The sequence below is a fragment of the Chelonia mydas genome, chromosome 3 (genome assembly GCF_015237465.2).
Source record: "Chelonia mydas isolate rCheMyd1 chromosome 3, rCheMyd1.pri.v2, whole genome shotgun sequence".
NCBI lineage: Eukaryota > Metazoa > Chordata > Testudines > Cheloniidae > Chelonia > Chelonia mydas.
In genome coordinates, this window is record NC_057851.1 from 142084071 (window position 1) to 142108540 (window position 24470).

Genomic DNA, 24470 nt, shown 5'->3' on the forward strand with positions numbered 1-24470 from the left:
ATGAAGTCCTGCAATTGTCAGACCAAGCCGATAGCGAGCACAGAGCATGGAGAGAGACAAACGAAAAACGAGAAATGGATAACCAGGAAAGGAGACGGGCAGAAGCAGATAATAGAGGACCAGGAGCGGATGATAAAGGTCACGGAGGACCAAACAGAGATGCTGAGGTCCTTGACTGCACTGCAGCCCATACAGAATTGCCTTCCTTGCCCTCCCCAAACCACCCCTACACATTCCTCTCACGTTCCCAGCCCATCACACTCGACCCCAGGAACATTTTTCCATAACGACAGCTGGACTTACACACAGCGGTGAGATCCTCACTTCAGAGAGTGCTGCTCACTGGCATGTCCCTTGTAAGAAATGTTAATCTGTGTATTGCTATTTAAGAAAAATATAGTATTACAAAGACAGTGATTCTTTACTTGTGACCTACACAGGTGGTTGCAACAGAAATTCATGCACAGTGGCAACCATCACATTTGCAGACTACAATTAGCACTCAGGCAGGAATTATTACAGGGGTCATTCAATGTGGCAAGTAAACAATGTCTGTCTCAATTCATTACAGAAGGACACATTACTGGGACTCATTGTCAAAATGCTGCTTCAACTCTCCCTGATTTGAATAGCCTCCCCTTCCCCACATTAAGTTCTTCTAATACCCTTGGTGTCTGGCTGCTCAAAATCAGCTGCCAGGCGATCCACCTCAAAGCTCTGCCCCTGGGATAACTTTCCCCCCCGGCTTTACAAATGTTATGCAGAGCACAGCAGGCTGCTATGACCATGAGAATATTTTCCTCAATGGGGTCTAACCTTCCTAAAAGGCACCACCAGCAACCCTTTAATCTGCCCAACACACGTTCTATGGTCAATCTGCACCTGCTGAGTCTGTTGCTGAAGTGCTCCTTGCTGCTGTCAAGGTTTCCAGTGTATGGCTTCATGAGCCACATGAGTAAGGGATAGGTTGAGTCTCACAGGATCACTATGGGAATTTCCACATCCCACATTGGAAACATCTGGTCTGGAAAGAAAGTCCCTGCATGCAGTTTTCTATACAGGGCAGTGTTCCTGAAGATGGGTGTGTTATGCACCTTTCCTGGCTACCCTGCGTTGATGTCAGTGAAACAACCCCAGTGATCCAACAGCATCTGCAATACTATATGAAAGTAGCCTTCCTATTGATGTACTCCATTGCAAGATGGTCTGAGGCCAAAATTGGGATATGCGTGCAATCTATTGCCCCGCCACAGTTAGGGAATCCCATTGCCGCAAAGTCATTCATTATTTCCCACACATTACCCAGAGTCGAAGTCCTTCGTAGCAGGAGGCGATTAATGGCCCTGCACACTTGCATCACTGCAACCCCATGGTGGACTTCCCAACTCCAAACTTATTCATGACTGACCGGTAGCAGTCTGGAGTTGCCAGCTTCCACACAGTGATCGCCCCACACTTTTCCACCAGGAGGGCAGCTCTCATTTTGGTGTCCTTGAGCTAAAAGGTGAAGGAGAGCTCCATACGGAGTTCACGAAAGGTGGCTTTGCACATATGAAAGTTCTGCCATCTCTCATCATCCCATACCTGCATCACAATCTGATCCCACCACTCGGTGCTTGTTTCCCAAGCCCAATAGCGACAGTCCACCGTGTACAGCTGCTCTGTGAATGCCATCATCAATCTTGAATTGTTTCTTTCCACACAGCAGGGAAGGGACCATGGATTCCTGTTCAGATTTGCAGCTCACGAAATACTGCAGGATCAGCTGCGTTGTGTTCATAATGCTTATCGCAAGAGTGGGGAGCAATGTAGGATCTATGCTTTCAAGCGGAGATGGCAGGGGCAAAGTTTACAGGGCAGTTCAAAAGCGGCGCGCAACGCAGCCCGAAGCCCTTGGACTTATGGGACGGACAAAACTGCATCATGGAGCGGTGATCCCACCCCCATGATGCACTGCGATCCATTCCCAGAACTCCTAGCAGAAGAAGGTGGCAATTTGCACAGTGGGCTAGCTACCCATGGTACACTGCTCTCTCTGTCAGTGCTAGAGCACCAACTGTGGACAAAATCCGCCAACACAACAAGCATTGTGTGAACATACATAAGCAATGTAATTACAGCAGTTTATAATCGTTGACGTAACTTAAGTTGACCTAACTCTATAGTACAGACATGGTCTCAATCTCCCTGGCTCCAGATTAAGCCCATTACTCCTTTTCCTACCATTAGAGGATATAATCGACAATTGATCGCCATCCTTTCTATAACAGGCCTTAACATATTGGAAGACTATTATCCCCCCTCCACCCCCAGTCTTCTTTTCTCAAGACTAAATATGCCCAGTTTTTTAACTTTTCCTCATAGGTAAAGTTTTCTAAACCAGTGGTTCTCAACCAGAGGTATGTGTACCCATGGGGGTAAGTAGAGATCTTCCAGGGGGTAAATCAACTCATCTAGATATTTGCCTAGTTTTACAACAGGCTACATCAAAAGCACTAGCAAAGTCAGTACAAACTAAAGTTTCATACAGATAATGACTTGTTTATACTGCTCTACATACTATACTTTGAAATGTAAGTACAATATTTATATTCCAGTTGATTTATAGTTATATCGTAAAAATGAGAAAGTAAGCAATTTTTCAGTAATAGCGTACTGTGACACTTCTGCATTTTTATGTCTGATTTTGTAAGCAAGTAGTTTTTAAGTGAACTTGGGGATACACAAGACAAATCAGACTCCTGTAAGCAGTATAGGCCAGAAAGGTTGAGAGACACTGTTCTAACCTTTTATCATTTTTGTTCCTCTCCTCTGGACTCTGTCCAATTTATCCACACCTTTCCTAAAGTGGGGTGCCCGGACTTGACACAGTACTCCAGCTGAGGCCTCACTATTGCTAAGTAGAGCAGGACATTTACCTCCCATGTTTTACATATGACATTTCCGTTAATACACCACAGAATGATATTAGCCTTTTTCACAACTGCATCACATTGTTGACTTATATTCAACTTGTGATACACTAAAACTCCAAGATCCTTTTCAGCAATACTACTACTTAGCCAGTTACTCCCCATTTTGAAGTTGTACATTTGATTTTTCCTTCTGAAGTTAAATTCTTGTCTCTTTTGAATTTCATCTTGGTGATTTCTAAAATCAATTTCCCAAGATCATTTTAAATTCCAATTCTGTCCTCCAAAGTGCTTGCGATGCCTCCCAGCTTGCTATCATCCACAAATTTCATTCTCTCCACTCCGTTATCCTAGTCATTAATGAAAGTACTGAATAGTATCAGACCCAGGACTGACCCCCCTGCAGAGCCCCCTAGACATACCCTACAATTTGACAGAAAACCACTGATAACTAGTCTTTGAGTAAGGTCTTCCACAACCAGTTGTGCACTCACCTTATAATGATTTCATCTAGACCACATTTCCCTAGCTTGCTTATGAGAATGTCATGTGGGGCTGTCAAAATCCTCACTAAAATCAAGATATGTCATGTTTCTTGCTTCTCCCCTATCCACTAGGCAAATAACCCTCTCAAAGAAGAAAATTAGGTAGATTCCCCAACCCTGGACCCAGCCGTGCAGCAGGGCCAGCAGCCCCGATCCCAGGCCCTGTGGGGCCAGGCAGCAGCCCTGCCCCTGCCCCTGCTGGGTAGCTTGGACCCTGCCACATTGGGCAGCCAGGCACCCAGACCCTGCCGTGCGGCCTTTAGCACACAGCTGGGCCACAGCTGTGTGCTAATTGGGCTGCATGTGGCCTGTGTGTTGAGAACTGCTGGCTTACGTACTAATATACTTTCAGTTCTTCTTAAATAAGATGGGGATCCTGTGAAAAAATATTATGTGATCACGTTATCAAAGACTGTATTATAATTTATATGCACAAGGGTGCTGAACTGAGGTTGCAGAGGCAACCTAATTTTGGCATTTCCTAACTTTTGAGTGTTTGACTTTGCAACCTTAATGCTTTATAACCCAATTTTTTGTATGTAATTTTCTAGGTTTTAAAAAAAGCAAACCAAAACCACAGAAATTCCACCATGTGGTATCACATTGGCACCCACGTCAGCTTTATATCTCCATCTGAGCTGACTGAGCCTGAGCAGTCAATTGCAGTACTCAGTATTGGGAGACTTGGTTGAAGGCCAAATAAGACTGTGGTGGTGATGGCTGATTGGGTGAAGCAACTGTAAGATACAGTAAGGATAATACCAGCCCCTCTGTCTGAGGGATGCTGCTGCCACTTCTTGACTAGATATGCAAGCCGTAGGGCTGGTTAGACCTCAGCTGCTGCTAGACAAGCAAGTACGGTAGAAGTGAGAGCCAGATTGGCTTCTTTCCAGCTTTGGACCACCAAAAAGCTAGAACCACTTCTTTGACATGTGGGCCCTGCAACTGTAATTCATGCCTTTGTCTCCTCAGGATTAGATTTCTGGGTTTATTTTAAAACGCTGATAAAAATGAGATCAGTGGAGCCACTTGAGCTGGAGCCCTATTGGTATAAATGAGAGAGGGCTGCTGATACACCATCATTCGCTACAGACCCTTCTGTTTGGATTTTGTTCTCCTTCCTTGATCAACAATGGCCAAGTTTGTTGACCTTCAGGGCATGATGCATGACCCATATTTTCTCCCTTGATTTTAGGGAGTGAAGAGACTTGTGAAAATAGTGCCGTTGTCAAACAATACTTCAATACTCAGGAAAAGTCACTACAAAACACTTCAGTTTGCTGAGCCAACTGATGTCCCTGGTGCTGCAAAGCTTCCAGGGATAGATTCACAATGGGAACTTAAGCACTGCAAGTTGGGTACCCTGCTACCTAGTGGAATTCAATGCATGCACAAATACCAGCATGTTGAATGATGAAATGCTTAAGCTAGCCGAAAGGAAATGCTGAGGAGAGTAGTAGGCCCCACACCATGCCCCTCCAAGGGAGTTAGATGCCTGAGTCCAGGCTAGAGGGAGGCACCTATCTCCACCTGGGATTCAGAACCATGTACCTCTCTCTTGGAGTTTAACCTGGCTTAAGCACCAGTCATTTCTCAGGCAGAGTAGGGATTTGAACCTTCATCTCCCATATCCTGTGTGAAAAACTCTAGTGACTGGGCTAGGAGAAGGCGGAGTCCTCTACCCCTTAACCCCACTAGCTAGAATTTTCACACTAGTTTTCCCACCGGATATGGAAGACATGGGTAAATCACCACTCTGCCTGAGTTGGAGCAGGGACTTAAACCCAGGTGTCTCACCTCCCAGATGAGGGCGATTTAGGCAGCTGTGTACATGCCTGCCACCAAAATTCAGGTGCCTCAGGGACGGAAACTCAGGCACCTAAGAATGCCCATGATACTGAAATGTTGGACTTAGGCACTTCAACTGGCAGTTAGACAACAAAGTCACACTTGTGAATCTAACCCCCAGTATGTTTGAGGTATGGTTCTGACGCTTTCACTGAAGATGTAATACCAGGACATACAAATGATGACGTAAAGAGGGGGAAGAGATTGATCACCAACTTGCATAAGATGCCAAATAGCTGAACCGACTGAGCCACTGTTAGACAAACCAAGAGATTTTCCCAGTGGCAAGACCTCAGCTGATTTCCTCTACCATGGCACTCAGAAAGTGTTTGCTTTCTCTGAAGAACTACCCAGTTTTAGATCCAGAACCCTGCAAGTTTTCATCCTTGTATGGCTGTGAGTAGGTTTTCCCTTGATCATAGTGATTAAAAAAACAAAATATTGCAAACTGTTGATCAAAAATTATTAAACTGTGTATTTCCCTAATTCAATCTCCTGTAGAACATCTTTCTTCGGCAAGACCAGCTTCCCCACCATACTGAATTGTGAATTTCTTTAATATTTTGCAATTTTTAATAACACTTCATAACGGTTTGCTATTTTAATACTGTTATTGCAAATATTTACCTGGTTATGTTTATTGGCGGTCTGGACACATTATGGAATGTTTCATAATCCCCCCAAGGTTCATCAGCTCCAAAAGCTTGAGAAATCCTGCAATAAAGGATTTAGATTAACAAAAACAAACAACTGAAGGCTTTTCTGTTAAAACCTGTAGGCTGAGATTGTTAAAGCTACGTAAGGTATTTGGACACCCACTTCCTCTTTAATATTAATGGAAATCAACGTTCTAAAGTATTTGTGTGTCTACTACACAGAGTGCTCCAAGAGTCTTGTTGGAGCATTAATTACTTATCTAGAGGCAATGGACAGTAGTGACTTAGATGAGAACAAAAACTATTGCCTCTAGGTTTTGAGGAACCCAAGACATATAGAGCTCAAGCAATCTTCAGTAATCTCAAAGCACATAGGGGAAACAGGGTTGTTGGATGAGATTTGAAATCTGTGGCAAAACGACGAGTATAAGGAAGCTAATAAGCCACATTAATGTAGAGCATTTTCTCAATCAGTGGATCTCACCCTTGGCCTGCTTGCACATGCCAATCAGCACACAGCTGTGATCCATGTGACATCCTCAGGGCCATACAGGTAGTACATGTATTGCTTGGATGCAGCCCACATAACACAGAGCTGCATATGTAGCCCACAATGGTAAATAAGTTGAGAACCACTGCTCTACATGAATAATAATCAAAGGACAACTAATAAAGTGTTCAAATCAATTCACTGGTGGTTAGGAAGTCAGTGAAGCTAATACTGAGTTAAGTAAAATGTGTAATTTATATGAACTTATTGGAGGATTTTCAGTTCCTTGCTGCTGTTTCTGAAGTTCCCCGGGAGCTCAATTAGACAATCTAATGGGTGGGTGGGGAAGGGGAGGGGGAGAGAAAAGCAGGAATTAAAACGGTCATCCAACCACAATGAAGAACATTTACTAATTATTACCATTCAAAAAAGTCAATTGTACTACATTACCACTGGAAACTACAAGCAGAAATTACTGTAACAGGAAATTTTATTTCAACTAATTTTATTTCACTGAAAATTGTATCAGCAAACCATGCAAATGTATTACCCCTCCCACAATCTACTGAACTTCTAGCACTTGCTTGGCATTGTTTTAATTAGGGAATTCTGAACAACTTTTCTTTTTTATTCTATTAACTAGACCAAGAAGAAAAGCAAGAGGAGTAGAAATAGAATTCCTGGTACTGTCTTTCTAACCTGATAGTATGGCAGGAAATAAATGTTAATACATTTCACAAGTCATATAGCTGTGAAGAGGGCTGTTACAGCCCATATGGAGAGATTCAAGCCACAGCATCAGCTTCAATTTATCCAGCCCAAATGCTGTCCCCTCATCTCAAATGATCAACAGTTCCAGGGTAATGTGTCACCTCAGGCATTTTCCATTGTGCTGCTTCATTCAGTGATCTGGACATAATGGAGAAGAAATCTTTCCATATCTATTTTACACATTTAGTTGAAGTGGGAAAAAACTGTAAAGTTCCCTGACTCAGACAGGAGATAGAGCTTCTTTCAGAAGCATCAAGAGTCAATTAAGACATAGTCCAAGGATCAGGAACAAATTTTCCCACTTCCATGCACCTGTGCAAAGTGGATGTAAAATAATAATATTCTGATTTAGCAGCATTTTACATCCATTTTGTATAGATTTAAATGCCTACACAATGCACAACTCAGTGGAAAATCTACCCCAGTGTTTCCCAGATTGAGCTGTTTAAATGTAACCACCAGTGGGTAGAAATAGCATAGTCCTAGAAAAGTGAGAAAAATGACTCCCAGGCGGTGTAACGCTATCTTAGAGAATGATGTTACGGTTACATAGAGTCTGCCAGCTACTAAGTATGAGAAAAACACATCCATAACATAGAGAGCCAATCTACGGCCTACACTTTCCATCACTATGGTCAAACATATACCTCTGCATACATATACACCAGTAGATGGAACTCTAGGAGGAGTCTTAACTCTTGATGGGAACTCCTCCTGCCCCTAACCCTTTCTACACTTGCATGGCTTTCTGCACTCCTGGGTTTTCCAATGATAAAGGCCTAGTCTACATTCAAAACTTAGATCACCCTCACCACATGGCTCAGGGCTCTGAAAAATTTAATGCTGTGTGACATAGTTAGGTCAACCACTGTAGATGCAGCTAGGTCAATGGAAGAATTATTCCATCAAGCTGGCTACTGCTTCTCAGGGGGTGGATTTACTACAGTGATGGAAAATCCTGTTCCACTGCTGTCATAAGTGTCTACATTACAGCGTCATGGTTATGCTAAAGTGGCACAGCTACGGCTCTGCAGCTGTACTGCTGTAGTCAGGGCCAGATTAACTTTTTGTGGGCCCGGCGCCAAACATATTTGTGGGCCCCCCGGGGAATGAAGGGGCCAGGGGCAAGAGCACAGTGGGCAGGGTGGATTTGATTTAAATCACTAGTCAGGAAGACTCGATTTAATCATAGATTTCTACATAAAAGTGCATTCTTGTTGGTTATTATAACGTTAATACATATTCTTCACAACTCAGAGATAGATGTAGGTTTCATTTTTAGAAGGTACATACTATACATTTTTAAACAGTGATTTATTTTGAAAACTTTTCAGATTAGTTTTACAGCTATCAGAAAATGAATGATTGTTTGGTCATTTCATTTACCAAAGATAACTGAAGCAGATAGTTCACCTCCCAATGACTTCATAAATATCTCCAGTTCAACAGGCTAATCATTAATATTTGGAGGATTTTCTTGCCAGGCTGTATTAGGAGGAGATCACCACCAGACAGACATTTAAATTGCTTTATTTAACTAAAACAACAATGTGAAGTATTCTGGATTTTTTTCTTCAACAGCAAACATATAATATTTTAACAAAAAAGCATGTGTCCCTCACTTCTCACATTTATCTCCAGACTTCTTCTCCTTGTCCAGATCTATTCCGCCCCCAACAATCTTCTATTCATTGAACTTTTTGAAACTTTGCACTTCTAGAGAGAGGTAAGGGATTGACTCCATGTACTCAAATTTGCAGAGGGACAATAGAGTTGAGGTCTGTTATTTTTTCACCTCTCTATATTATTTATTTAAAAACACTTTTGCTGTTAACAAGCATGTTACCTCTGGAGACACAAATCCACAATTTAAGAACTGCAAAACTAAGCATCTCTGATGGTATCTTCTAGACTGAGCACTGAGTCCCATTGGGTAGACAGAAAGATTAACCTAAATAATCTACACAGAGCCCCTGGAACCCCAACAGATTGGGTCCCTAATCCATGAACTATTGGAACTCATTTACAAAACTTTTCCTAAACATTACATGAATATATTGTCTCATACTATAGAATTAGAATTTATAATCCCTATTCCATGATGAGATATAATGTATCTATCTTTAGATAGGCTTTTCCCTCAAAAATCCAATTTAAATTAAAAAATCCAATTTTTTTATTTCTTTTTTTTAAATATTGATTTGTATCCACCCTGACAGCAAGGCATGGTGTGTGGGAGAGGATTGGTCCCCAGCTGGAGCAAGGCAGGGGCCAGGGTCAAGATGAGCACAGTAGGGCTTAGGGGGCAGATTAGTCCCTGCTGACTGGAGCAAGGCAAGGCCCGGGGGCAAAAGCATAGGAGGGCAGGAGCTAGGGTTGGTCCCTAGAGCAAGGGAGGGGCCAGGGGTAAACTGGATCCCCCCCGCCCCTGCCCACATAGATCAGGTACCTACCTTCTCCCTAGTTCTAGCCCATTCTCTTTGTCTCTCTCTGCACTGAGCTGAGGGTGGGGGTGCAGGGTCTGGGAGGGAGTTAGGGTGCAGGAGCAGGCTGGGGGTGGAGGGTCTGGCCAGGAGTTAGGGTGAGGGAGGGGGCTCAGGGTTGGGGTAGGAGGTTGGGGTGTGGAGCGCTTACCTGGGGTAGCTCCTGTTTGGTGTGAGGGGTGCAGGTGGGAATGTGTGTGTGTGTGTGTGTGCAGGAGCTCCTGTTTGGTCCTCAGGGTGAGGATGTGGGGGGGGGGTGCAGGAGTGCAGGAGTCAAGGCATGGGGTATGGGGGGGCTGAGGGTGTATGAGAGGGGTGCAGGAGTCAGGTCAGAGGGCTGGGGGTGTGGGCTGGGGTCATGGGGGTGCTCCCAGCCCTGAGCCACTCATGGCAGGTGGCTGAAGGAGGTATGCCCCAATTCCATCCCCTTCCCCACCTCCTCCCCCGAGCGCAAGCACACTGCAGCCCTGCTTCTCCTCCCCCCTCATGCCAGCAAACAGCTTTTAGGTGGCGGGGGAGGGGTGGGAACACGGCACACTTGGGGGAAGAGGCAGGGAAGGAGCTTGGCTGCCAGCGGAGCCTGCCCTGCAGCAGGAACCCGCAGGACCAAGCTTCTGCCTGTTGCCACCACAGGAGAAAGCGGTGGGCAGAGAAGAGCGGGCCAGACCAGGGCCCCTTTAGAGTGTGGGCCCGGCGCCATTGTAAACCCAGCACTGGCTGTAGTGTACACGTATCCTTGAAAAGATCAATTAACTACATCAAGGGAAAAAACACTTCTGTGCATGTAGGAAGACTCTACACTATAATATTACAGAAGCATGGCGCAGGGCTGTAGTGGATCCACTTTAGTGTAGACATATCTACTGTGCTCAAGGGTCCGAAAAATCCACACACCCCTGAATACTGTATCTATGCCAACCTAATCCCCAGTGTAGACACAGCCAGGATGAGGAAAGAATGCTTCTGTTGACCTACCTACTGCTGCCTGGGGAGGTGGAGTTCCTACAGTGACGGACCAATCCTTTCCATTGCTGTGCTGCTGTAGTTCCCATAGCAGAGACATGGCCTAGTGACTCCATTCCCCTAACCCAGGGGTTCTCAAACTTCATTGCAACGCGACCCTCTTCTGACAACAAAAATTACTTCACGACACCAGGATGGGGGACCAAAGCCTGACCCTGCCCAAGTCCCACTGCCCTGGGTGGGGGGGCCAAAGCCTGAGCCTCACTGCTCTGGGCAGGGGTGCCAAAGCTGAAGCTCAAGGGCTTCAGCCCCAGGCAGGGGCCCCCAACCTGAGCCACAATGCCCAGGGGTGAAGAAGCCCTCCAGCTTTGGCTTTGGTCCTGGGCAGTAGGGCTTGGGCTTCAGCCCTGGGTCCCAGCAAATCTAAGCCAGTCCTGGCAACCCCATTCAAAGGCGGTTGGTTGCAACCCACTTTGGGGTCTGGGCCCACAGTTTGTGAACTGCTGCGATCTAACCAGACAACTCCTACCTACTAGCCCCCTGACACTGCTGAAATAATAAAGACTCCTCTCCCTCCTTACCAAAATTAAATAAAAGTATTAGAAAGGGAGTGGGGTACGCAGTGTAAGACTAGAACACCCACCATTCACCCCCCTGCTCGGCAATCTGAGGCCCCACAAGACTTGCTGCAGAGTTTCTCTCCAGGGAGCCCAATGCCAGAAGATGGTCAGCAGCCCTGCCATCTCCACTGTTGCTCTGAGCTTAGGTCGTGCTGTGCTCTCAGTCCCATCCTCCGCTGATAGCAAGGGCCACCTTGGAGACGGGGCCCTTCCAAATAAAACTGGAAACGCACCAGCTCAGGGTGGCCATGAGAAACGATGACAAATCGCACGACTGTTGTTTTACACCCATCGCACGCACAAGGGGCAAGGCAGAGGGAACATTAGTCACTAGCCCAGCACTACAGCCCCTAGTAGTTCCCGTTTCAGCCTGCTCGGGGGTGCCAGCACAAACACACCCTCCCGTCAGCCGTGGACCAGGTGTTTCGGAGCGCGGGGGGGGGGCGGGGGGGCGCTGCGGCAGAAAACACCTCCCCAGATCCATCCCGATTGGGGCCGCGCACGGCGCTGCCCATCAAGTACGGCGGGGGCTCCCATCGTTGGTTTTGCAGTTTGTGCCGCACACGGTGTCACAAGGGATGGGCGATTCTGGTAAACGGCCCCCAAATGGTACCTAGTTTTTGGGCAGCCCCCATGGCCGCAGCTCCTGCGGAGAGTCCGAGCGGGAGACATCTCGAGCCCCGCCACACCCGGAGACGGCGCCGGGGTTAGCGCGCGCCCGTCCCACAAATTCAATAAGGCCGGCGCCAACCCCCCCCCCAGCTGCTCCGGGGCGCCCCCTGACCCCGCCTCCCCTCATGAGCGACGTTTAAACAGCAGCTTGAGCGGCTTGGCCCGGCCGCACGCAGGAGGCGGGGCTGGGCGGGGGTGTGAAGGGCTCGGCATTTCTGTGCGGTAGGGGCTGGGGGAAATCAGGCTTCGGGCGCCTCTCGATTAGGCGGCCCGATCTCCGCTCGCGGGCAGAGGGATACCCACGGCATTCTACACAAGGTGCGCATGCGCTACTTTCCCGCACGGGGGGAGGAGCAGAAGGGAGACAGTGCACCGCCCTTCATCTCACACCGGCACGCGCTCAACTGCTCAGCAATAGGGCGCGCACGCGCACTCCGTCGGCCCCGCTCAGCGCGCGAGCCAGAGGCAGTTAGTTCCACCGCGCGTGCGCCAACGGTCTCCGCCCAACGTGTTTCGCGAAGCTGTCATGGCGACTCCCTGAGGCCGGTTGCGGCACATGGGTTGGGAGCGCGGCGGTTGCGGTCAGTGAGGGAGCAGCGCCTCAGCCTGGCCGGTGGGGGGCCGAAGAGTGAGCGCGAGGCGGCGGCAGGAGGCGTGGAGGATGTGGGCGCTAGAGCGGGCGCTCCTGAGGGGCTTCCCCAGCGCCGCGGAGTCCCGGCGGGGGAAGCAGAGCGAGCTGGCCGCGGCAGGTGAGAGGCCGGGCCCTGGTCCCCGCGGCTGCGGCGAAGCCGGACCGGAGGGACGTGCAGGTGGTGCCGCCTGCTGGGAATGCTGATAATTGCCCCGCTCTGCGGAGCGAACCCAACCCCAAGCGCGGCAGGGTCACCGCACCGCTCACCGGGCCCCCGCCTTAGCGCATCGCGCAGGAGAGCGCAGGGTTGTTACCTGTAACAACGCAAGATACACCTGAGCAGGGCGTTACCGGCTCTGCTGCTGCTGCCGGGGGGGAATGGCACCTTGTTACCCTCGAACAGAAGGGCCAGGTAGCATCGCTTCACAGGGCCTGTCTCCTGCCGAGCATTCTCCGCTCGGCGTCCAGTGGCTGTGAAGATACAGCAGCGTTGGTTAACAGCTGTAATTAAGCCTATAGGGCTGCGTCTGCACGACAAAGTGAAAGTATGATTGTAGCCGGGGCCGACATAATTGTCTTAGCCTTAATTTAGCTAGCATGGGTACTAATAGCGGCGTAGACGTGGATGGCGGCACAGCTTAGCAACCGGAGTATGTTCCCAGGGACCCTTGGAGGGCTTGTATTCTAGTTGCTAGCCCGGGTTGAAGCCTGTATGGCTGTGCTACTGTTGTTATACGCGGTAGTAGATTAGAGCTAGCATAGGTTTCTGCCACAATCGCACCTTTACTTTGCAGTATAGATGTCCACTAGAAGGAGTTTGAGGTTGAACTCGAACTGCTAACTGGAGTTAAAAGTTGAATTGCAGTGTCTTCACTTCTATTTTAATCCAAGTATGGTAGCTTGAGTTAGAACACACCTTTTTTGCCATAACAATGAGGAGTCCTTAGACCAGGGATGGCCAGCCTGAGCCTGAGAAGGAGCCAGAATTTACCAATGAACATAACCGAAGAGCCACAATAATATGTCAGCAGCCCCCCATCAGCTAACCTTTTCCAGCCCCCAGCGCCTCCTGCCCACCAGCAGCCCCACCAATCAGCGACTCCCTCTCCTTCCCCATGCTTCTCTCCCACTGCAATCAGCTGTTTTGCAGTGTGCAGGAGGCTCTGGGGGGGGGGAGTGAGGGCATGGCATGCTTGGGGGAAGGGGTAGAGTGGTGGCAGGACATGGGGCAGAGCAGGGGGTTGAGCAGTGAGCATCCCACAGCACATTGGAAAGTTAGCATCTGTAGCTTCAGCCTCGGAGTCAGTGCCTATGCAAGGAGCCTCATATTAACTTCTGAAGAGCCACAGGATGGCCACCCCTGCCTTGGAGACTAACAAATTTATTGGGCATAAGCTTTTGTGGGCTAGAACCCACTTCATCAGATGCATGGAGTGGAAAATACAGTAGCAGGTATATTTATACATAGTACATGAAAAGATGGGAGTTTCCTTACCAGGTGGGGGGTCAGTCTAAGGAGACAATTCAGTTAACAATAGAATACCAAGGGAAGAAAAATCACTTTTGTAGTGGTAATGAGGGTGGTCCATTTCAAACAGTTGACAAGAAGGTGTGAGTAACAGTAGGGGGAAATTAGTATGGTAAAATTAGGTTTTGTAATGACTCATCCATTCCCAGTGTTTATTCAGGCCTAATTTGATGGTGTCCAGTTTGCAAATTAATTCCAGTTCTGCAGTTTCACGTTGGAGTCTGTTTTTGAAGTTTTTTTTTATTGAAGAATTGCTACTTTTAAGTCTGTTATTGAGTGACCAGGGAGGTTGAAGTGTTCTCCAACTGATTTTTGAATGTTGTAATTCCTGATGTCAGATTTGTGTCCATTCTTTTGCGTAGAGACTGTCCGGTTTGGCCAATGTACATGGCAGGGGGGCATTGCTGGCACATGATGGCATATATCACATTGGTAGATGTACAGGTGAACGAGCCCCTGATAGTGTGGCTGTTGTGATTAGGCCCTATGATGGTGTCCCTTGAATAGATATGCAGACAGAGTTAGCACTGGGATTTGTTGCAGGGTTTGGTTTCTGGCTTAGTGTTTTTGTTGTGTGGTGTGTAGTTGCTGGTGAGTATTTGCTTCAGGTTGCGAGGGCTGTCTGTAAGTGAGGACTGGCCTGTCTCCCAAGGTCTGTGAGAGTAAGGGATCATCCTTCAGGATAGATTGTAGATCCTTGATGATGCACTGGAAAGGCCCAAAATGGCATAATTTGGCTTGTGCCAACCAGGGCTGACTTTTTATTGCAGGGAAGGAGAGCAAAACATTGGTACATGCTAGTTATTCCATATTTTTATCAGTCATGTAACTAATAACAGCCTCATCAGACCCTCCCAAGGAAAGTACCTTTCATTGTTAAGTGGCCCATTTTTCTTCTAACACGCTCTTAGTGGCTTTTTAAATGCAATCTTTCATTCTTTGTGAGGAGCCTCTTAGAATCATAGACTATCAGGGTTGGAAGGGACCTCAGGAGGTCATCTAGTCCAACCCCCTGCTCAAAGCAGGACCGATCCCCAATTAAATCATCCCAGCCAGGGCTTTGTCAAGCCTGACCTTAAAAACTTCTAAGGAAGGAGATTCCACCACCTCCCTAGGTAACGCATTCCAGTGTTTCACCACCCTCCTAGTGAAAAAGTTTTTCCTAATATCCAACCTAAATCTCCCCCACTGCAACTTGAGACCTTGTTCTGTCATGTGCTACCACTGAGAACAGTCTAGATCCATCCTCTTTGGAACCCCCTTTCAGGTAGTTGAAAGCAGCTATCAAATCCCCCCTCATTCTTCTCTTCCGTAGACTAAACATCCCCAGTTCCCTCAGCCTCTCCTCATAACTCATGTGTTCCAGTCCCCTAATCATTTTTGTTGCCCTCCACTGGACTCTTTCCAATTTTTCCACATCCTTCTTGTAGTGTGGGGCCCAAAACTGGACACAGTACTCCATATGAGGCCTCACCAATGTCGAATAGAGGGGAACGATCATGTCCCCCGATCTGCTGGCAATGCCCCTACTTGTACATCCCAAAATGCCATTGGCCTTCTTGGCAACAAGGGCACACTGTTGACTCATATCCAGCTTCTCGTCCACTGTAACCCCTAGGTCCTTTTCTGCAGAACTGCTGCCGAGCCATTGGGTCCCTAGTCTCTAGCAGTGCATTGGATTCTTCCGTCCTAAGTGCAGGACTCTGCACTTGTCCTTGTTGAACCTCATCAGATTTCTTTTGGGCCAATCCTCCAGTTTGTCTAGGTCCCTCTGTATCCTATCCATACCCTCCAGCGTATCTACCTCTCCTCCCAGTTTAGTGTCATCTGCAAACTTGCTGAGGGTGCAATCCACACCATCCTCCACATCATTAATGAAGATATTGAACAAAACTGGTTCCAGGACCAACCCTTAGGGCACTCCACTTGGTACCGGTTGCCATATAGACATGGAGCCATTGATCACTACCCGTTGAGCCCGACAATCTAGCCAGCTTTCTATCCCCCTTATAGTCCATTCACCCAGCCCATACTTCTTTAACTCTTCTGTATGTCAAGCACAAATAAGCATTTGCCCTCTCAAGCCAGGCCTCCACCTATTGAAATACTTAAGTGTCAGTGGGGAGAGAGACTTCTGAGCTTTGACTAAGCAAGTGGCGGATTTTGAAAGAGAATGGCACAGGTCCAGATGGCCCTTGTCTGTTTTACTCAAAGACTACTCTTATACCAATTCCATCACAGTAATATCCAAGCACCTTCCAGTTTTTTATTCAGTGATGTGACCAACATCTGTCATGCGATTTCTCTATTATCTTCTCCCCGGTGAGAGAATTGTGTGTGCAGAGTAATGATGCTGTGTGTGTTTTGTAGAGACGACAACATTGGAGTGCACCTTGTACATGGAACAGAAGGTTGGAAGGTTTGTGATGGTTCTTTGTTCCTGTGGGAGTTCATTTCTTAACTTCAAACTATCCATTGAGAAAGCTCTGTCTGTTTCCCATTTGTGCTTCACCCTTACATTAGAGAGTCCTGTTGTGTTTCAGGAGTGGAGTTGTCAACCATGGTCTTCACCTGGAGCTTTATGTGATCTTATGGATATGCTGGGTCCAATCCATTGACCACCTTGAAGATAAGGTCCAAAATCTTGAACTTGATTTGATATTCTTTAATAAGTCAGTTTATAGAATGAAGGAGAGGTTTGATGTGCTCACAGTAGTAGCTTATGTTAACGTGAATGTATCCAGGGTGGGTTTCTTTATTGTTGGTCACACTATCACATTCCTTCCCTGAACAAGGGATAGGCTGTTCTGGTGAGTGGCAACAGTTGCTCATGACCCTTTCATCAGCCAGGAAGAGCATGGGTCAAATTCACAAGTCTTGGGTCAAGACTGAGTACTTACGGAGGTCCAGTGCTTCTTGAGGATTGAATGTGCTGACCTGCAGGAAAACAGGCATGCTGTTTGTTGTCCATCATGAAGGAAATAGACCCATGCTGTTTGAGAAGCTTTCCTAAATGTGTGTGAACTTTTCAGCACTGTAGGATGATAGTTTTTTGCAGTGCTTCACTAGGAATAGATTTAGGCCTACCCTGAGCATTTCTGAAAATTCCATTCTGTGTGCAAACTTCTTGATGATAAATGGTAAATAGTTTCCTTATCTATATAAGAGTTTATCTTGCTCATTCCTTGTGAATATCTTTGGCAGCTACAGGAAGGAGTGTATGACATATGCTATGTTAAATGGAAATTTATTCTTTTGAACTCCTTTTATAAGAGTGTGTTGAACTAATCCTTTCTCTTTCCTTGTCATAAAATTGTCTCATGATCTCTGAAAAGGTCTTCTAGCATGTGATACAGAGCTAGTGTCTTAGAGTTACCTATAGCATTTAAGACATTTTTGGACTACAAGTGCTGTTCTCACTTAAGACCATTAAAATCTTTCTATTTAGTTTTAATGTGTACGTCCTGTACATGTAAAATATTTTCAGGTCTTTTCCCTGAAACTTGAGTTTTCCTTCGTGGTGTTGAAAAATATGATTGTTTATGCTTGAACTCCAGGGAGCAATTCATATTTTCATTGGGAAAAGGTAGCAGTGATTTGTAAAATTCAGCTTGAACATTAAGATCGCAGCCTGCTGATGCTGTGCTGTTTGAAGAAGGTGTATTTGCGTTTAATGTCAGGTGAATAGAGATTCTTTTTCTCCAAGATGAATGGGGAATGTTTAACGTTTAGGTTTGAATTGGTCTTATATGCCTTTACACATCCGTTGTTTTACATCTTGTTGTCATCGCACTCTGATTTTTATTTTTTTTTTAATTGCAGGAAGTGAATCCTTACTGCAGTTGCATTTCGAAGGGAACTATGAGGCCATTTTATTAAGTGAGGTGATCCAGGATGTTTTCACTACACTCACAATGACAGAGGAGAAGATGGACACCTACTTGGAGAAGCTGATAGTAGCGTACCTGGACTGTTCTGCTGCAGATGCTGATAACATGGAAAGGTAGAAATCATTGATTTATTATATGTGAGGCTAGAAGAGGCTATGTTAGTTTTATTAGAGGTCATTTTATTGTCTATAAAAGTTGACAGTATGGGACCTCTAAGATTTTTGTTCAGAGGACAAATCTCAGAGATAAAACCTAAGAAATCTATTTAGAAACATTAATTCAGTATTGATTTTTCTTTCTTTCACTATATTATATTTCAACATAGCAGGTTCAGGTGTTTTTTGAAGTCACATCTGTTGTTGGAAGTGTGTTTGTCCGAAGCTTCTGGAATCAAGAAGTTAATCGGTTTTAAATTAATCTCACCTTTCCGCTTTCCTCTGCTTCCATAAACAATTGATTGTCGTTTGTAACTCTGTAAACCTCAGATTACGTATTTGTCCACAAAACATAACATGACATAACACAATGTTTACATTATGCAGTATGAGTCACAATGTGAAAATATTTTTATCCTTTTAAAATGACAGCTCTTAACTGAAGGACTATTTCCTATGAGTAAGAGTTATTTTCTCCTCCTGACCTTCCATAAATCATTTACTGCACTTTCACTGTACAATACATTCAAGTCCTCTTTCTAATACTAGATGTTAATATGTTTGGATTTAATGTTTGCAATTTGTCACATAAATAATATATAGTTTAAGGATTCCTAATTGAATGGAGTTATGAAAGTGGGTAGGTTTGTTTGTTTTTTTTAAGAGAAAGTGGTAGCAAGGAGAGCAGACCCACCCCAGTTGGTGTGGTGGGGAGTAGGGGCAGGGTAGGAACCATCTATATTTATAAGGTGTACAATAGATAAGGTTAAGATTTTGTCACTGTTACTTTTAGTAAAAATCTCGGACAGGTCACGGGCAATAAACAAAAATGTATGTAAGCCAATGACCTGTCTGTGACTTCTACTAAAAATAATGGGGGATGGGGGCATGAGAGCCCAAGCCCCACTATGGGTAGGGCCCTACCAAATTCTTGGCCATGAAAAACGTGTCATGGACCGTGAAATCTGATCTTTTGTGTGCTTTTACCCAGTACTATTCAGATTTCACAAGGGAGACCAGCGATTCTCAAATTGGGTGTCCTGCCCAAAAGAGGGTGTCATAAGGTTATTTTAGGGGGGTTGCGGTATTGCCATCCTTACTTCTGAACTGCCTTCAGAGCTTGATGGCCAGAAAGTGGCAACTGTTGGCTGGGCACCCAGCTCTGAAGGCAGTGCCCACCCAGCAGCAGCGCAGAAGTAAGGGTTGTAATACTATACCATGCCACCCTTACTTGTGTGTTGCTGCCTTCAGAGGTGGGAGGCCGGAGAGTGTCGGCTACTGACTAGGAGCCAGCTCTGCAGGCAGCAGCACAGAAGTAAGAGTGGCAATATCATGCCATGCCATCCTTTCTTCTATGCTGTTGCTGGTGGTGACTCTGCCTTCAGAGCTGGGCTCCTGGCCAGCAGCTGCCACTCTCGATCTGCCCAGTTCTGAAGGCAGTGCCATTGCCAGCAGCAGCGCAGATGTAAGGGTAGCTGTACCACAGCTCCCCCTACAATAACCTTGTGACCCCCCGCAACCACCACCACCATTCCTTTTTGGGTCAGGACCCCTACAATTACAATACCGTAAGATTTCAGGTTTAAATAGCTGAAATCATTAAATTTACTTAATCTTACATAATCTTATCCTTAACAGTAGTAATTGCACTGGGGGAAGGGCTGGAGGAGAACAAAAGAGCAAGATGGTAAAGTAATTAAGCATAACCAAGAAAGTGCAAAGAACTGCAAATGCCTACATACAGTATGAGACACTTAAAAGCAATAAACAGTTTAGCAAGAATGTCAGGTACGGTGTCTCAACCAGGGCTTGGGCTGTCAGGTCTAGTGGTTGGAGCAGTGGTGGTCAGAGGCCAGGAACAGCACTGATGATCAGAGCCAAGGGTCAGAATCCAGGAGTCCAAGCTGAGGTCGGGAGTCCAAAAGCAAGCCAAGACACAGGTCAGTCGCTATGGCTGGCAGGGACCCTTCCTGGAACAACTTCTGGTCTTAAATAGGTTGCCTGGACCAAGCAGGGTCAATGAGGGAAGCTGTCATTCTGGCCTTGTGAGGCAGTACTTCTGGTTGTATTTATCTCCACTGCACTACCATGGCTGCAGGGTTGTGGCAAGGAGTTGGTTATCTCACACCCCACAGACCCGGGTTCCTGTCTAGGGATGTAAATAGTGTTTAAAACCATAACTCTGTAACAGATTAAAATTCTATTGGTTAAATATTTAACCGGGGAACTCGGGGTGCGGGGATGCTGCATGCCGGGGATCCTTGCTGCCGGGGGTGGCATTTAATTGTTAACAGAAACTGATAAGCATCGAGCTTATTGGTTAACCGGTTAAACTTTTACATCCCTATTCCTGTCCCTGCAGAACTTCACACAGCGAAGGCAAAATAGATGTAACTGGCTCTTTTAAAGCATTGGGCTGAAAATAATAATGGCCTCCCATGATCTTTGATCATAGTCTATCAAAAAGATATGTTTATCTGTAGAGGTGGGGAGAGCAGCATTCTTTATAGTCTGTCAAGTAGAAAAGGTCAGCAAGTAGAATATGCAGAGAGATATTCTGAGCTATGAGAATAGAATTATAGTGCGGTGTGCTACTGGTCTCTGGATCAGAACAGTTTTAATGGTGACTGACTTCTTCTTCTTTTTCTCAATATTGTAAACTGTTTCTTGGAACATCTTGTTCGGAGTATACAAAGAAAAAAGACACTCAGTCAGGGATTGAAGAATGTACCCAATACGTACTAGCCTAAGGTCTAATCCTAATCGCCAAGCTGAAATACATCCTCTCTAGCCCACTGTGCTGCACTTTAAAGAAATGAGTCTTTTGAAAGTTGAAGTTTAACTGTTCAAGATATTATCATCTGATAATAAATAGTGTTCAACATTGATGCATCTTGTTGATTTAAATTAAGCCCTGAAATAATGATGTGCCCTACACCCCAATGAATTTGCAGTGGACTCTACCTCTTTACAGGGTTTCATTGCATCTGTTGCTGCACTCCTGATGTGCAGAGTCTTCTGCCTCTCAACTGCTCTTTCTTCCGTACCTAGGTCTTTGGTACGTGTTACTCCTCTTGCCCTTCTTAAAGGAGCAGTAGCTCACAAATCTCTGCTCCTTTTTCCCCCCTCACCACCCACTTCTCATTCTGTGAAGAGCAGCCCTGGGCCTGTTCCACTCCCTGTCCCCCATCTTCCCTGTGGGGGGGAAAAAAGCAGCTCAAGCCATTCTGCTTCCTCCCGCTCTCAAAAATAACTTCGATGGCACCTCTCATCCTGTTAAGAGCAGCAGCACTTGTGCCTCTGCTCCTTTCCTCTCCTTGAGAGAGAGAGAGAGAGATGGTGCATGCAAGAAAGCATGAAGGTGCTTGTTTAAAAAATTTAACAAGCAAGCAATAGACAGTGGAATTATTGGCCAACTGGTAAGGGGAGTCAACAGTTTCTTGGAGGACTGATTGCTGTGGGACATAGTGAGAACCAATTCAAGGTTGGATGATGGTCATGGAGCAGCTGGAGATGGTAGAGTGCCACTTCTGGGCCCAAGAAACGAACGCTGACTGGTGTTATTGCATTATAATGCAGGTTTTGGATGATAAGGAGTAGCTGCAGAACTTTCAGATGCGCAAAGCCACATTCCTGGATCTGTGCCTCAGCCCTCCAGCACAGGGCCACCAATGTGAGAGCTGCATTGACAATGGAGAAGCAAGTTGTGATCGCACTGTAGAAACTTGTGATGCCAGATTGATTTCTGATTGACTGGCAATAATTTGGAGTCAGGAAATCCACCAAGATAGTTGGAATGCAAGTGTGCAGGGCTGTTAATTGCCTTCTAATACACAAGACTGTGACTCTGGGAAATGTGCAGGACATAGTGGATAGTTTTGCACAAATGGGGTTCCCAAACTGCAGTGTGGCAATAAATGGCATGAATATCCCTGTCTTAGCACCAGAAAGAGCTACTTTTCTATAGTAATGCAAGTGTTAATGGATCACTGGGGACACTTTACCAACATCAGTGTGGGCTGGTCAGGGAAGGTGCATCATACGCACATCTTTAAGAACATAAAACTGTTCGGAAAGCTGCAAGCAGGGACTTTCTTTCCCGACCAGCAGATTACAGTTGGTAATGTTGAAATGTGGTGGTTGCTGTGCGTGTAAGAATATAATATTGCCAGTGCACCTATTAATTTTGTTTGAGACTGATTTTATTCGTTGTGACACTGTGCAGTAACAGGTAATTGGTTCCTTTCAAAACTGCTGAGCAGTTGGCCACATATGTTGTGAACTAATAAAGATGAATTATGTTCTAAATAATAGAATTTTATTCTGTAACAAAATCAGTGCAAAAAACCCCCATGTAATTTTAAAAAATTAAAAACTGAAGTTCTATTCTATGAATGTATTAAAGGGAAAGAACATTCATGTCCATTTCAGCTACTTATACACGAACCCTGGCTTTCACAGGTTAGTGTATGTGAAGCTGTGATAGTCCTTAATGTCCCTCAGCATACAGCGTTAGGGATACTGCTGTGACCCCCAATGCCACATGGAATGTTGAGGTGGGATATTGTGTTCTCAATGGGCTGTGAGGGAGGCAAACCTGAGATTGATTGATCGAACCTACAGGTCCACCAGAGTCTGCAGCATCTGTGTTTGCTGCCTGAGAAGCCCCGTTATGTCCTCGTGCATCTTCCTCTCCTTTTCCTTCTGGGACTCCTGGGCCTTTTTTCTCTCCACACTTTCCTTCTCCAGGCTGTCTGCAGTATTCACCCTCCAGGCCCTGTATTCAGTCCAGCGTAGCACTGATTTGCAGGATCTTATTGAACATGTCATCCCAAGTCCCTCTTCTTTCTCCTCCTTATTTGGCTTAAGCATTTTGACGGTGTGGAGGGGGAGACCCTAAAGTCCACGATGGCAGCAGCTGCAGATAAAATACACAGAGGTACCACTGTAAGAGTATTTACTGCAGAAAGTGAAATGTAAGATGCTGAACTCTCTCTGCTTGCTCCATTAAAGTTTTAAGCATGACTGTCTCACTTCTGCTTGGGATTCCTTGTGCAGCATCAGTCACAGCAACAGCCACCATGAGTATGGCCTGCGAGTGGTTCAGAAAATGAGGAGAGATTTGCTCAGTTGCATGAATTTAGTGGTATAGGACAATGCCACTGAATATTGGCACCATTTTCCACAGGCGGTGGTGATTTTTGCTGATATCTCACTCCTGAGAGTAACAGGGAGTGAGCATAGCTACTGCTGGCATCTCAAAGTCACCCGAGCTTGTATGCTCCTAGTCTGTGTACTGCAATGGTGCCTGCCAAGGTTATCACTGAGCAGCATGGGAAAGTGTCCCACTGCGGAGGACAAAATAATGGCAGCCCTCTCTAGAAACTTTCAGCAGAGGATTGCAGGGGACTTCCATGAAGGTGTCATCAAGATCTCTCAGGAGGATTCAAGGGACATCTCTGTGTACATAAACAAATTGCTCTGCAGGGACCCTCACACCGAACTCTATAGGGGAATGAAAAGCAGATTTCAACTCTGCCTCTCTTGGTTGTACCACTTCCTCTTCTAGCACAAGTAAATGAATGAAAAGTCAAAAGATGTTCCCTGCTATTTTGGGAGTGCCACTCCTGTAATTGAAAATTTATCTACACACTTACCCTGCATTGGGCTTGCCTGTGTTGGACTAGCTGACCTGAAATGGAGTCAAAAACAGGTCCTGGCTTGCTGCACAACTGGATCACTTGGTCATCTGTTCCCCCATACTCCTCCTCCTTGTTCCTCTTCCACGGCTTCCTTCTTGCTGTTCACAGCAGGGGCCTGTGACTTGGGCTTCTTGGAGGTATCCATGGTGTGTGTGTTGGGGGGGGGGAGGGTCTCCGCTGAGTATGGCACGCAGCCAATTGTAAAAGCAGCAAGCCTGCAGCTCAGCACCAGATTGACTGTTAGCCTGCCTGGCATTCTTGTATGCCTGCTGCGGCTCCTTGGCTTTCACAGGGCACTGCAGCTGGTCTCTGTTGTACCCCTTCTCCTGCATCCCCCAAGGAATCTGTTCACAGATGTTGACATTTCTAAGGCTGATTCAGAGCTGTGCCTGCACAGCCATTTCTCCCTGCAGGCCCAGGAGATACAAAAACCTGTCTCCTCCAGGCAGGAGCACATTAGGAGCATGTGCTGGCATGGTCAGCTGGCCAGCTGCACTCAACAATGGAGAGCTACTAAACGCACTTGTCAAGCGGGGCAATCTGGAACGGGCATTTCAAAAATTTGTGTGATTGTAAAGGTCAGGAGGAGTGACTGGTCTACATG

General features: G+C 46.1%; 1 protein-coding gene and 1 long non-coding RNA gene across 5 annotated transcripts in view; one reads left to right on the forward strand and one right to left on the reverse strand.

The window, feature by feature from the left end:
• The window catches only part of LOC114022352, a 34625-nt gene extending 22354 nt beyond the window's left edge, over positions 1-12271 (reverse strand). The window contains exons 1-2 of the long non-coding RNA XR_006289754.1: positions 11312-12271; positions 5933-6019 (exon numbers count right to left, since the gene is read on the reverse strand). This is a non-coding gene — a long non-coding RNA (uncharacterized LOC114022352). The remainder of the gene's footprint in view (positions 1-5932; positions 6020-11311) is intronic.
• The window catches only part of TTC27 (tetratricopeptide repeat domain 27), a 190974-nt gene continuing 178632 nt past the window's right edge, over positions 12129-24470 (forward strand). Inside the window, exons 1-2 of one of the 4 annotated variants that reach the window (XM_037895448.2) lie at positions 12129-12709; positions 17942-18122. In XM_037895448.2, coding sequence (XP_037751376.1) covers positions 12622-12709; positions 17942-18122 — 269 coding nt within the window. In that variant the 5' untranslated portion in view covers positions 12129-12621. The remainder of the gene's footprint in view (positions 12710-17941; positions 18123-24470) is intronic. The other 3 variants (XM_037895447.2, XM_037895449.2, XM_043543428.1) reach the window with 3 other exon arrangements.